At 36.6% G+C, this 15,319-nt stretch overlaps 1 protein-coding gene across 3 annotated transcripts in view; it reads left to right on the top strand.

The window, feature by feature from the left end:
* Window positions 1–15,319, top strand: part of PBX3 (PBX homeobox 3) — a 193,357-nt gene that overhangs the window by 147,077 nt on the left and 30,961 nt on the right. For all 3 annotated transcript variants that reach the window (XM_019728593.2, XM_019728591.2, XM_019728592.2), the window contains 2 exons: window positions 8,936–9,126; window positions 14,976–15,111. In XM_019728593.2, the coding sequence (XP_019584152.1) occupies window positions 8,936–9,126; window positions 14,976–15,111 (327 nt within the window). The remainder of the gene's footprint in view (window positions 1–8,935; window positions 9,127–14,975; window positions 15,112–15,319) is intronic.

Genomic DNA, 15,319 nt, shown 5'->3' on the forward strand with positions numbered 1-15,319 from the left:
ATGGTTCCTTCCTATCTCCTGCCATGTCTCTTCACTAGTCTCCTTATTTTCTCCCTAGAGCCCTGTTGGAAGTTGGGTGAAGCTGGCATCAGTTAATGTCATAAGAGTTTGGGGATTTTTTTGTTGTTGTTTTGCTTTTTTGTGTGTGCTTTAAAAATACACACGTACACACAAGGTCTTCATAAATTAATCTATAGTATGTAATCTTGTATTTTTGGATTAAATATCAAATGGGGAAATGAGTTTTAATGTATAATCATGAATCGTATTTTTAGATACATTTATTCAGTAGCCTAATAGAAACCATTTAAATGTATATTTCCATTCTCATGTTTAACACTTGCAGAAGGAAAAATAAAGCTAAATGAAATCAAGGCAGTATTATGGACAATTAAATAGATGGAGTATGATGACTGGTTAGCTTATTCAACAGAATTTTAGTTTATAATTTTTCGTCTGTAGGTTCTGAATTATTTTAGAAATAACATAATGTCATTTAATTCTCTTGAGTTGTCTTTGGGGCTGACTTTTACAGCTTTTCTGTGATTTTTGACATAAGATAGTTAATTTTCTTTTCAAATCTTTGGGATACAAGGGTTTTCTTTATCTGGGATAGACCTTTCAGGGATATAAAAGGACTAAGCAGAACTAAGTGAGATGAAAGAGTGGCATTTCTAAAACAGATGGTATTATATATAATTTCCATTTTACAGATGAGAACATGAGACTCAGGTTAAGTTATTTGTTCAATGTCACACATCTAGTTAATGTCAGAATCAGGCACTGAAATCAGTTTTTGACAATATGCCTTCCTTTTCCATTGAATTATGCTGCTACTTCTGTCGAATTGGAGAATAATTCAAATGCATTTTGTTTTACTCTGATTGTCCATGTTGGACTGTGTTTGTAATGGGATCAGAGTAGAGATGAGGAAACAACTAATTTAATCACTTTGTAGAAATTATGTTTTTCCCAAAAGTGAACATGTACACTCTGAGTGACAGAAAGCTTATTCGTAAATGGGAAGAACATATATGTTAAGGCAGACGCTTCATAGAAAATTGTGTTGAATCTTTCACTAAAAGAAATAAACTGCACTGGAATCTTAGAGCTGTTCACTCTACTGTGTTTTGCAATGAAGCTGTAATGAAAATGGATCTGAAGCCGGTTTAGATTTAGATTGCCATAAAATTAACAAACACCACCACTGCAGTAAATTAAAGTACCTTGTAAACACAGCCACATTTACAAAGCAAAGCTGACTAGAGCTACAGTTTGAGCAAAATTAAATCCAAGCTGCAAGGCTCAGTTTTATGTGTGTGTTTTAGGAATGGTACTGTCTTCAAAATACTGTCCTTTTCCTGTCTCCATAGTGTCCTTTGATCCTGTGTCTCTACTAGATACGCTCAGATGTAAATGATTTTTGATGATAATCATCTAAATTCACTTTTAGACCCTTTTGAAATATTAGGCATAGAATATAGAGTAAGGTTAGTGACCACCCAAAAGGAAACAAAACTGTTTTACTTTTCTCTTGCTGATCCTGACACCCAATAGGGATATAATTTTCCAAAGCTTACAGCAACTATCTTGTAATACTTCCTTTTAGGTGTATTGCCTCCCTCTTTAGCAAGGACAAAAACCTGGTTGCTTCTTTGTATTCTTGCTGATTAACTACAAGTTTTGAAAAATATTTTTACTGTACATTTCAAATATGCTCTTATGATTAAAGGCCCAACTCTTAGAATAGGCAGATTCCTAATGAACTTGAGCCAAGTGTCCTGGGAAGCCTGTTTCTAAGAATTGAAGGCCCTCGTGGTTCCTTCATCTCTTACCAAAGGGAAATGGACACACTAGTTTTTGCAAATGAAATTTGACTTAGACATTTTTTTCTCGGTTAAAAAGGAAAAGATATATCATGCCCTCTGCAGCTCTCCCACTTTGCTTGTACCAGAAGAAATGCTTGTACACAGGCAATTCACTTCATAATTTATAGCTGCTATAATAGAGATGACATATTGAAAGCTATCTACTATAATTATATTGAAATACATTTTTGCTGAAGGCGAAAGTGTTGTAAGGGTCCCAACCCTCCCCAAGCATCTGGGAACCCGCTTTCTGAGTTCACAAATGTTGTTTGAATTCACCTCAACTCAGGTAAAGCACTGGAGCCAAGCGTGTACACTGAATGTGCTCAATCAGGTATCATTTAGCTACTAGGGGACTTACAGATTGCAGGGGATTATTGGGGGAATGGAGGATGAGTGGGGAACCTAAACCCTACATCATCATAAAGGAAAGGCCTGGGGCTTTTTGAGGATCTCAACATTATGTGCTTACATTGCTGGCAAAATCTCCTTTGCTTGTAAAGGAATTTCAGTTTTATTTTTATCAGGTTAAAAAAATGCTGCAGTTATTACATTACATTAGAGATTGTTTAGCCTGCAAACTCCTAATCCCATTTTGCTATTTCTTTTTAATAGTTATGAAGGAAAGACAAAGGGGTACTACCTGATGTAAACTTTGTATTTCATTTTCCCAAGCGAGGCTTTGTCACTAATTGCTCCAAGGGAAGGATTTTACTTTTTGTCACCTTTCATGCCAGGTCTTTTCCTTGGCTGGAAGGAGTGTTTGAGTGCTCCCCCTTTTTTTCCCCTCCAAGTTTCTACTTTATTGGTTTTATGTACCAAATGTATCTTTGACCACAAACATGATTAATAAAATGAATTGTTTTGTATTTGAATACTCTTTTTTTTCAACTTCTTTGGAAGCAGTGTTTGTATTATTCAGGCAGTGGGAAGGTAGAACTATATTACTTAATCAGAGTAGGGACTTGCTTGCAGAATGACACACACAAAAATATGAATTTCATTAAATTGCCATTTTCATAGTCAATAATAACTGCCATTTATTAAGTATTAATTATGTTCCAGACTCTATGCAAAGAATGTAACATGTATTATATAATATAAACTTTACAAAACCCTCATGAGATAGGTCCCTAAACCATGTAATTAGGTAAAAAAGTGTTGCAGTACAATAGATATTTCATCTTTGTGGCAGTTCCTTCAGCATATTGGTCTCATTGTAGTTGGCTTAGAAAGAATTTTTAAATGTTGACTTTTATCCTAAAACAAGAAGAATTTGTTGATTTAATAATAAACATTCCATAAATACAGAATCTATAATATTGGGCTAGAGTTACTTGTAAGGTTATACAGACATCTAGAAAATTGATGTATACAAATTTAGGAGGCATCAACTTTTAATAGAGATTTATTCTTTCTTTCAAAAGTAGATTTTGGAATAGGAGGTATTATGATCTGTTGTCTACAATCAGCTTCTCTAGAGAGTTACGAAAGACCAAGTCAGTTTTTAGCTCTGATCACTGAACCATTTAAAAACTTCCTCTAAAGGGAGTTTTGCTGTCTGATTTTACATTTTTAAATTCAGTGATCTGAACTTACAGGCAATAAAGGTGTTGAATCTTGAATTCACAACTGAAAAATGCACTACCGCAAAACAAACAGACCCCCGAAAACTTTAATTTCGAGTGTAAACCAAATAGGTATGGATATCGAGGAGACGGTTTCACTAGCCCACAGATATCATTAAAAACATTATCAAAAACCCAAGTGTTTCCAATCCTCAATTATTGGTTTGGATTTTTAACAAATAGTAAGGAGAAAGGCTCATATTACAAAGAAAAGCTCCCTTCTTTGGGAGGAAATATGCAAAAAAAGGAAGAATGTAGCCTCAGGAGCTCCTGGCAGCCATCTGGCCACTATGAGGGACAACATGCCTGGGATCAAACTAGTGTTGAGGATGGTGAGAAACCAGCAGAGAGAAGTGGGGTCCTGGGCACGTTGCTGGAGCCTATATCAAGCCCCCACCTGAAGTTAGCCCCATCCCTGAACTGTTCAGTTATGAGAGCCAGTAAATGACCTTTATCTTTTAAGCTGAAAAAAAAAGAATTGATTGAAACTATATTTATCAGATGAAGCCTTCCATGCTTTATGTTCACTTACGTATGGTGTTGCAATGTATGTTTTAAAATACAAACCAAAAAATGCATCCTAGATAGTTTTCAGCAGTTGGCTTAAAAGAAAAAGAGGTTTCTGCTATTATTCTAAATCAGAAAATTCAAGGAATCAAAACTCTCATTCCCCAAATACTCCAGTTTTACATTTGCATTGTGAACATTGACCAAAAATTATTAACTGACCATTTCACTTGGAAAACTAATAAGGAAATGAAAAATTTCTCCAGTGTCTATTTTAATAACATAGTCTTGGAGGTAAGATGGAGAATATGATAAATGTGTGAAGTGAGCATCCCCCATTATAAAGGGCACCGGTGCTGGTATGTGGTTGGGTGGCCCTGCAAAACAACTCTGCAGTCATTTGATCGTTCTTACTGCATTTATGTATTTAAAACCGTATACCTTTTAAGGAATAGGAGATGAGGCGGTACTGCTGTGCTCTGAAACTGGTGCAGATGACGCTGTAAATGAGGCTGTAATTTACTTTCCGTGGTAGAAAGGAAAAAATCACTTTGCCTAAAGTGTATGCATCTTTCTTAAGGGTGTACCCAGATTTTAATTATCTAAATGTAAATACTTAACGAATTTTACTTAGAGTAATGAGCTAAAGTGCACACTACATAAATGAGATGTTCTAATTAATCATGTATGAACTACTGGTTTAAAGAAAAGCTATGTGAATTCTGTGAATGTTGGGCTATTGCCAAATTGCTAATCAGCATTTGCATTCATAGATGACTTCACTTAATAAGTTGTGAGATATTCAGCAAATGTTTTAGAAAATTATGAGTTTTTAGATGCAGAAACTTTTTGCTTTTATAACCTGTTGGGGTTTTTTTTTTTTCTTTTTCTTTTTTTCCACATAAGCCTTTGGCTGCTTCTTAGAAACCATAGGCAAACATTCATTCTGGAGAGATTAAAATATAGCCAGAGAAATACTAAGAGAGCTCAGGTATCATTCACACGGGAGTCTTGCATTATTTATCAAGACATACGCCACACCCTAGATATGTACCATAATGTATGAGCTAGGTTTGTAGGAAGTAGCAATGTTATACATGCAAATCAGAAATGCTTTCATACCTTAGTACATCAGTTGTCAGACTTTTTGGTCTTAGGATTTAGCCTCTTAAAAATCATTGGAGACCCCTTAAAAGCTTTCATTTGGTGGGTTGTATCTATTGTACTAGAAATTAAAACTGAGAAAAATTTAAAATATTAATTAATTTAAAAATAATAATAAACCATTATGTTAACCTAAATAACATTTTTAAAACCTATATTTCCCCCAAAACTCAAAATTCTATGAGAAGAATGGCATTGTTTTTACATTTTTGCAAAACTGTCTAATGTTGGGCTTAATAGAAGTCACCTGGATTCTCACATGTATTTCTACAGTCTGTTGTCATGTGGTTAAAATATATGAAGAACATCCGGCCTCACACAAATATGTCATTGGAAAAGGCAAGAGTATATTAATAGCCTTTCATATAACTGTGGATATTCTCTTTGATATTACACTAAAACTTGACAAGTTATAGTTTCTTAAAGGTGGAGTCTGAAACCATATCAATTGGCTCTTTATATTCCATTACTTTAAAATCCATTGATCTAGTTTGCACTTTAAATGGATCCTCTACCTATGCATGTTTTTGTAACCTCATGCATTGATCATTTGGAAAATATTGGTTCACTGGGTTATGTATATCTTCCGGTGTTGACACATTTCATTGTATAATATAAAAAAATACCATATTTAATAATATCAACACCAAACTAATCAGAATGTCTACTGGGAAACTGTCAAGCTCACAGTGGTGGATGCAAGTTTTCTAAATTATAATTTTCATGTGAAAATTCAATTTCGTCATTGGCACAACTACTATCAGCTGTTTTCCTTGACATGACAGGATCACTTCGTTCATTTCTGAGAAAACATCTGCCAAATGCCCAAGTCCAAATAATCATAATTTGTCTATTTTGCTTTCAAATAAAAATAGTGTTGCATCCATGACAAAAGCAGCTTCACCCACAACTTGAACAATGAGACAACCATCCATCAGCATGCAGAGAAGTACTTTTCTCTAAGCTTCCTGTTTGTCATACAGAATATTAAAGACTTAGTGTTGAGATGTAGTAAAATGAATAGATAGTTTCTCTTGCTTCATTAAGGATACTCCTAAGTGAACTGTCTTTTTGTGTGTGTTTGTATAAATGTGTGGCAGTGAAGAAAAAAAAGAAACATCAAAGATGACTTAGTATACTGTTACCCAGAGTTTTTCTTAGTTCTTTGGTCTGCAAGACGGCTATAGAGCTGTGCTGTCCGATACGCTGCACCAGTCAAATGAAACTATTTGAAATCTGGTTAGTCTGAACTGAGATGTGCTATAAGTGTAAAATATATACTGGATTTCAAAGTGTATGAAAAAAAGAACGTAACAGACCACATTCGCAGTTGTTTTTTGTTTTTTTTTAATATTGATTATATGTTGAGATGTTAATATTTTTCATCTATTGGGCTAAATAAAATATACTGTTATGATTACACCTGATTCTTTTTGTTTTCATGTGGCTACTAGAGATATTAAAATTCTCATATGTGGCTCTCAATATATTTCTTTTGGACAGCACTACTCTAGAGAAAAGAGGTTTTGTGACCAAATTTATCTGGGAAAAGTTGGATACACCATTCCCCTTTGAAGATTTATTATTGACATATTAGAAGTACTGAGGAGTCCTGCAAAAATAAAAATGTCTTTAAAAATTTTGGTTAGTACAGCATTACCCAAACTTACTGTATTATTAGACCATGGGTTAACATTTTCTTGAACTAGCTATGGAAGTATAAAACTTGCTGATCCCAATTTGGGGAAACAGTTCTAGTTTAATTTTCTTTATGTAACTGATGAGAATACTGAGGGCTAGAGTTTGTCAAATTACATAATTTTGAAATTATATGAACATCTCTTTAGGGAAAGTGCAAGAAAAAATACATATATATTTCTTGACACATATTTTCTTTTTAGCTTGGCATAAGATAGTTTAAAATGACAATATAACAGGGAAAATCTTAAATTTACTTTTATTTTGGTTTCCTTGAAGATAGAAAGAACTGGTTTTAGAGCTGCGAAGTTCCTTAATGTTTTTTTTATGTGTGTGTCATAACCTAGGACAATAATTCTCAGCCTTATTTAGTTACAGACTGGCTAAGAATCTGAAAAGAGAACAAACAAAAACAGATTGTCCCTTCAGGAAATACACATGTACACACACCTTGTATAGGATTTCATGTAGTCACTGGAATTCTAAAGCTATCCATGGACTCCAGGTTAAGAATTCTTCACTTATATGTAGTTCAGCAGTAATGTATTTAAGGCTATTAAAAACACTACTTTTGAATTGTAATATGAAACTCCACCAATCAATCGTTTATTGGATGCCTACTGTGTGTATTGCACAGTTCTGTACTCTGAAGAATCCCATAAGTATACATAGTGTCACTATTCGCAAGGAATTTTAAATTTCTTAAGACTTAAAACTGGTAAGCAAGACTAATTTTACCTTACCTTAGAAATATTTATACAAAAGATCCATAAAAGCTTAGAGTAAGTGAAGCACCCAATGTATTTGAAAGGTTAGTTCTCTAATAAGCAGTTAGAAAAACCATCATGCTGGGTGTGAGCAATGTTCAGGATATCTGTAGGGAAGTGGACATTATTATAGTTTCAAAATGTGTCTTGCCGTGATCAATGATTGTTCTGTCTGCTCGCCCTACCAGGGCACATGTGCAGTAAGACGCAGAATTTCTTGTCTTGCTTTTTTAAACAAAAATGCCAGAAGATGTTCTTTCTATTCAAGGGTCTAGACTGGTGCTTTATTTACCAAGGCAGTGCTGGATTTCAGTGTAGGGCCAGTTAACGTGGCTTTGTAGATGTAAAAGTATATAGGTGAACTGAAAGAGACAGGCTAAGGATTTTTAACTAAAAAGTTTGAGACCCGAATCTGATAAGGATTTGCCCCTCCCTGAAGAGGCGAGCTGCCCTAGCCATCTTCCAGGGATGGCTCATGCCCACTGCCAGGGCCTAGACCACAGCTAAATTATACTGGGACACTGGCATGCTTGGCATCCAAGGCCCTGTACATGCTAATGCAAACCTGAATTCCCTCTTCTCTACATGTTCTCTCAATCCCTCTGAACTTGCTACATACCATTATTTCCAGAGTTGTTCTTGTGCCTGGAATTCCTCCTGATTTCCATCTTTATCCACCTTTCAAAAATCCTCCCCATTCTTTAAAGCCCAAATGCCACTTCCACCATCCAGCCTGACGTGATCTCTGCTTCCAGATGAGAACACTCCCTCCTTGGAACTTACAAAGCACCATTATCTTCCTGTGATACTTTGCACAGACTACCTTGTTTGAGAATTCGTTTTTTATATATTTTATCACACTGAAAGCCGGGTCCACGTCTTGCTCATTTTGTGTCCCTTAATAGCACTTGGAAGAGTTTGAACTCCATAGTCCTTCAGTAAACATTTGTTAAATAAATGTAAATCCCCAGAGAAATTAGAAGGTGCTTAGTATTAACAATTAACATATATTTATATATAGTAGTTGGTAGAGAGCATCCTCCAATGGGCAAACCTCATTTTGGAACTGGGACGGTGGGTGAGAAGGGCAGTTGAGTGCTGTTTCCTTTGCATGTCTGGCCAGCCATTCATAGTTTTGGAACCACTGCCATTTCACAAGTGTCTTAGTTTTTATTTTACCCTACCCACTGCATAATGCCACTGGCAATTGCAAATGAGGTGGAAATTCAGATGAATTAATGTCTGGGTGTGATGATGTAAAATACCAGATTCCTAAGGAGTGATTTTTTTTCCCCCCTCACAGGCATGCAATGAATTCACTACGCATGTGATGAACCTTCTCCGAGAGCAGAGTAGAACACGTCCCATTTCCCCAAAAGAGATTGAAAGAATGGTGGGCATCATCCATCGAAAATTTAGTTCCATTCAAATGCAGCTCAAACAAAGCACGTGTGAAGCAGTTATGATTCTAAGATCAAGGTTCCTTGATGCCAGGTATGTGAGGTCACGAATTTCTTGCTTTTTTTTCCTTTTCATTCCTTGTATATTATTTTCTGTAACAATGACCAGTTGGTTTTAGAGTCTTCATTAATTTGGCTGTAAGAGCTCTCCTACGATGGGCAGGTAATTCCCTGCATGGAGCCTGCAGTGTCAAGCCTCTTTTTGTCTGGGAGTGGTAGTGCTCTTAGCTGCCAATTTGGTGACTCAGGAAGCGGATAGGATCAGTGCAGCTACAAATGATGTAGGAATATGGAGCCTTTCAAATCTGATGCTAAAAAGTAGTTTTAAGGATAACTTTCAGTCTATAACGTTGTTTTAACAAAGGTTTGTTTTCTAAGAATCCCTTGATGTTACATTACTTGTGTACATTATAAGAAAATATGTGGAGAGACTGATACTCCTAAGAAGGAAGTGGTATTTTAGTTAAAATGATCACCACAAAACCCCAAACTCCATTTTTCCAAATCAAGTAAGAAAGCTTATCAGTTTCTCCTGTAAGGATGAAAATTTTTCCCTTTTATCTGAAGCTTTCACCAGGTTTCCAGGAGTTAGGTAATAAGTTGTATACGGTGTGTTTGACCTACTGGGTGACAGAATAGAAGAACTGTCAAGTTGCTACTAGGTATATGCTGCCACTGCAGGGATGCCTCGTGGGCACTGCTACAGCTTGTGATCAATCTTCAGCTTTGGAGAGGTGTTTCTATATTGTTTGGCTTTTTCTCCCTTGGAATCTGACAGAGGTGATAATTATCATCCAAATTTTACAGTATTAAAGAAAAGAACTAAGTTAGCTTCTCAACTGGAAAACAAGGTGTGTAAAACCATCTTCATGCCAGAGCTCTTCTTAGAGCCAGATAAGGAAACATATGCCACTTAATTATACTACATTCTCCTAGTTAAGCAAAACCTGGATCACCTTTAGTTCCTTCTTCTTCCATAATAAATCAGTCACTAGAACTCACCAGTGCTTTATTTTCCACATTTCTCATATTATCTCTTTCTTTGCATTGTTACTTGCACTGTTCAGTTCACGTCCATCCTTCTGTACCTGAACTCGCACAGGACCCTTCTACTAATCTCCCTGTCTCCAGTCTCACTCCCCTCCCACCCATCCTCTATATTCCTTTTCTGTTTCTGTAGCATCAGTCTGATGCCCTGTTTTGCTAACAAATCCACAGTAGCTTTTCAATGCTGGATAACTTATACACACTACTTAACCTGGCATTTAAGGTTTTATATGACCTGTTCCTGCCTGCACTACTTTTCTGCTGTTAAGATTTTCTAAAGTTTTATTTTTTTCTATTTAAAAAATACAAGCTCACTGTGGAAAATTTGGAAAATATATAGAAGTATGAGGGATGAAAGACAAACACGTTTTTACTACCTAAAGAAAAAAATCACTGTAAATGTTTTAGTTTATTTTCTTCAGGTTTTGGGTGCTTTTAAAAAATGTTCTTGTGATGATATAATATGCATAATTTGGTTTTCTTTTTTTTTAAATTTCTATGAGTATATAAACATTTTTCATATATAAGCTCTAATTTTAAATATTTTAATGGTTGAAGTTTACCAAATGGATATATGATAAATAATTTACTTAGCCATTCCTTCATTTCTTAGCATTTAAGTTGTTCCTTTTAATTTCCATTATAGCTCCTCCCTCCCTCCCTCCCTCCCTCCCTCTCTCTCTCCTTCCTTTCCTCCCTCCCTTCCTTCCTTCCTTCTACAAATGTTTATTTGTGATGAGGATATAAGGTAAACAAGATAGGTTGACATACTTGCCCCAGTTGAGCTTACATTCTACTTGGAAAAACAGACAATAGCAAGTAAACAAATATGCTCTAGTATTCTATTTAATACTGTAATAAAGTACAATAGGATGATAAGTGCTATGAAGAATAATAAAGCAAGGTAAGCAGAGAGAAAATGATGGAGATAAGGTACTATTTTAGACAGATTTTCATTGAAACTAGTGTTTCAGTGAAAACCTTTATTCATTGAACTTTTTTATTTGTAGCATATCCTAAGGATTAATTCTGAGAAATGAAATTATTAGATAAAAATTTGAACATTTTTAGTGTTGTTACTGTATCACTAAATTGTTCTTTCCTGTGTTTAATCCAAAATGAAATACTTCTTGGTCTTATCTGTTTCCTTTGACTAGAATCCTTACTTTTGCTCAGCCTAACCACCTGTTCTATCACCATACCCACCCCTCCCCCCTCTAGAATCCCCCCCAACCCCTCCGCCTTCCACACAAACCCTGTTCTCCCAATCCTTTCCCCAAGTTGGTCACCAGTTGTCATCTGTGAGGGTATCTAGCACGGAGCCTGGAACGTAACCACTGCACATGTTTATTATCTAGGGAGACCTTACTCATCCTTCCAGGCCCAGCCTAAATGTTCCCCTTTTAGGAAGCCCACTTGAATCACTACACTGACTGGTCCTTCCTTGCCTTCACTTCAACACTGATACTAAGCTTATGTGATTGTCTAGACCAAACTTTATGCAAATTGCCTTTCTTGTAGCTTTTCACGAACATTTCTTCTCTCAGTAAGTTGAGTCACTGAAAGCAACAGCCAGGTCTTACACATTGACAATCCCCACGATTCCAGCAAGCATCTTACATGTAATAGGCTGCAAAAAGCTATTTATTGACTAACCAGATGAGTGACTATTTCCACTTCATATTTTTAACAGCTAAAATCAAAGAGTTAGAGAGGTAGCATCAGAAAACATTTTTGTCTGTCAACTTTGAGCGCTGTAATAAAAAGTATGTAACAAAGATATTTAAAAGTACTTCCGACAGAAAGGAATCCTTCCTGACACAGTTGTGGTCCTTTTTTCTGCTGATACTCTCCCATTCTTGTCAACATATGTGCTTTTTTTTTACATAACAGCATTCATAATGTACACACCTAAGCCATTTCTTTTTCTTCCGAGAAGAATAAGTATGTTAACATGCCAAAGTGAGCAGAGCACGAATGAGAAGGTGGCAGAGCTTGGAGCACACAGACTGCTGTTAGTGACGTGCTGCGACACACAGCCCTGGGTGTGATGCCCCACTGCACACTGGCCTGAGGCATACCCGCTTAGAGGGTGGTGAACCCTGGAGGAAATGAAAGATGGGGGAAGTGTTTAATGGGTGTCTTCTACAGAATGTTTTTCTAAGAAATAAATCAAGTATAAGACCGAGTTGTCTCTTACGCCTTCGAGTGAACGCAGATACTGAGCTTTGGTTCTCTCTATTCTCATCGTGCCTCTTAGCAAGCCCTCTGCACTTAGAAGGCAGGTTCTTCTGCTCTAGGCAAACGTGCTCATTCACGTATATACGGTTTCCTTGCTCACTCTCGCTTTTTGGAAGGCCATACTCAAATTTTCATGGTAATTGGACAAGCTGAGCCCTGTCCAGTACAAAACAATTAAAAATAAACTTGCGTAAGTCCCTCTGCTCTTCTAGTAGAAGTTCTATAGTTTGGACACAGCCAGAAAGGCAGGGGTGAAGTGTCCTGTTCTGCCCATAAATTTGTTCTTTGAGGTTTTTCGATGTTTGCTAAAACCATGTGTAGGTAAAATTGATAAGTGAGCCAAATGTATCTTTGTTCTCCCAGATATGCTCATTCCTTATTTCGTAAGTCCTCATTTCCCAAAGAAATGCCCTGTGTCGTCCACTCCAGTGTATCCCCGGTCCCGCTGCTTGTCTTAGACTGACAGCCACAAACCCACATGCTTACATATAACGGAACTGAAAAGAGCAGCCGGCTGAGGGGCGGTGAGGGTTAGAGCTGGCAGGTGCGCACCTGCGGAGCTTTCACCTACCTGAAGAGAGTGTGCGCCTGCTCTGGCTGAGCTTCCAGTTTTTCATAAAAAGCCAGAAACCTAGATTTTCATGAGCAGGTCACTATTGTGTAATCTCAATAAACATTATCTGTGGCCCAGGTTATTATCTGTAGGTTTGATAGTTTCAGTATCTATTCTAGACCTTTTCTGCTTGACTCGCCAAACTACCTACTCTCAGAGTGTGCCTCTGCAGAGTACCCTCAGGTCAGGGGTTTGTTTTCCTTTCCAAGCAAGGCATGACTCCTGCAAAAATGCTAATTACTATTCTTGATGTATTTCTCTTCCTTCTCTTCTCTGTCTTCCCTCACCATCTCCCCATCCAATTCATCATCAACTCCTGTTATTTTAATCTCCAAATAGATCGTGAATCACTTCTTCATCCCTTAGAAAATGATGGTTTAACCTTCCAAAAAATTATTAAAATTAAGAAATTTCAGTTCTGATAACCTGAGATGTTTTGTTCAGACCTAGATTTCTTGCCCCCTTGACTCTCCCTGAATGTTAAGATGTAGATCATATACTTAACCTGCTGAATTAGTGACATCATTTTAACTAGAATGATCTCATAGGGTGTACACATTTACAACTGCCTACTGACCGTCTTTTCTGAGTGTAGGATATCACAATTGAGAAGATCATTAAGATTATTTGGAAGAAAGTATTCAGAAAATTATTTGGGGAAAGTATTTTCCATTTACTGGAGAATCTAATTTAAAGTGAAGTCTGACAAATGTGCTTTTAGGCTGCAACTCTAAAATGTTAGTAATAAAACCCAAATGTAAGTGACATTGTGGTTTGAAATAAGTTGCTAATAAATACTTGATCTTCTGACACGCTGCTACCCCTTTCCCGGTAAAACAACAACAAAAAACTCCACCCGTACTCTTTCTCTTGTGAACAAATCATACCTCAGTCCAGGCAGTTGCTTAAGCAGAAAAATCCAGAAATCCTTGATGCATTTTTTTCTTACCTTCCTTTTCTGTCTTCTCCATCCACGCCCCTCCATCCAATTCATCACCAAATCCTATTGCTTTTACCTTTCAAATAGATCTTGAATCTTTTTATTTCCATTACTCTCACCCTATGCTAAGTTACCATCATCTCTCAATTTGACCATTGCAGTTGTCTCCTTAAATATCTCTATATTTCCTTTCATGTCCTCCTCCCATTATTCTCAGCAGTCAGAACAATCTTTTAAAAACATAAAACTTAAAACCTGTAATAGCTTCCTATTGGTAAAATAAAATCCAGAAATTCTTATGGGACCCACTAAGCTAATATAATCTGGCCCCTGCCCGTCCTGCCAGACTCATCTCATACATTCTCTGATTTTTACTGTGCTCTAGCCTCTCTTAGCCCTTTGGACTGTCCAACCTCTTTTCTGTTTCAGGACCATTTCCTCCGTTCACTATTTCCGTCTACTCTTTGAGTAATTCCTACACATTCTCCAGGTCTCAGATTAAATGTCACTCTTTCAAGGAAACCTTTCCTGACTCCAAAATCTGTTAGGTTTTCCTTTTTTACACTTTCATTACACCTTATGCTTTTCTTTCACGATACTTGATATGGTCACCACACTTTATAGTTATTTATTTCTGTGACACTTGTCTAATGTCTTTCTTTCCCCTAACTTTCTACTTTTCCCCTTAACCCTCTAATTTCTTGTAAACTCTCTGGTAGATCTTATCTGTTTTGTTACAAGTGGGTCTTTATTGAGTATCTAGAACACATTAGATCCTCAGTAAATATTTCTTGAATAAATTAACGAATGAAGTTAATTGTGCTTCACATTCTAGTGTTTTTCTTTGTGATTCTACGTCTTAAAATGTTTTGGATGGTGCTTTCAAGGATGCCAAGAACATAATTTACAATATCACAGTGATTAGTGAGAGCCTAAGAATTTCAAAATAGAAATCTCCTTTTTTGCTTTGATCCTGAGTAATAGATCCTTCTTTGGTCAATGCTGGTCATAACTACAACTTTCTTTTTGATTTTTGTCATAGACGAAAAAGGCGTAACTTCAGTAAACAGGCCACAGAAATTTTGAATGAATATTTTTACTCACACCTCAGCAACCCCTACCCCAGTGAAGAAGCCAAAGAGGAGCTGGCCAAGAAATGCAGCATCACAGTGTCACAGGTGAGTGAGGACTCAATGGGTCTCTTGTTTCCCAAGTAACATAGGAACGCTGTTCCTTCCTCAGGGCGTTCTCATTACACATTATCACCAATGTCCCATCATCAAAGATCATATAACAAAAATACAGATATTTCCACATTTTTGTGCAAGCTTCCTAGCTTAGATAATTTTTTAAAGTCCTAAGTGACAAGGAATCGAGATAGTCACC

The sequence above is a fragment of the Rhinolophus sinicus genome, linkage group LG04 (assembly GCF_036562045.2).
Source record: "Rhinolophus sinicus isolate RSC01 linkage group LG04, ASM3656204v1, whole genome shotgun sequence".
Lineage (NCBI taxonomy): Eukaryota > Metazoa > Chordata > Mammalia > Chiroptera > Rhinolophidae > Rhinolophus > Rhinolophus sinicus.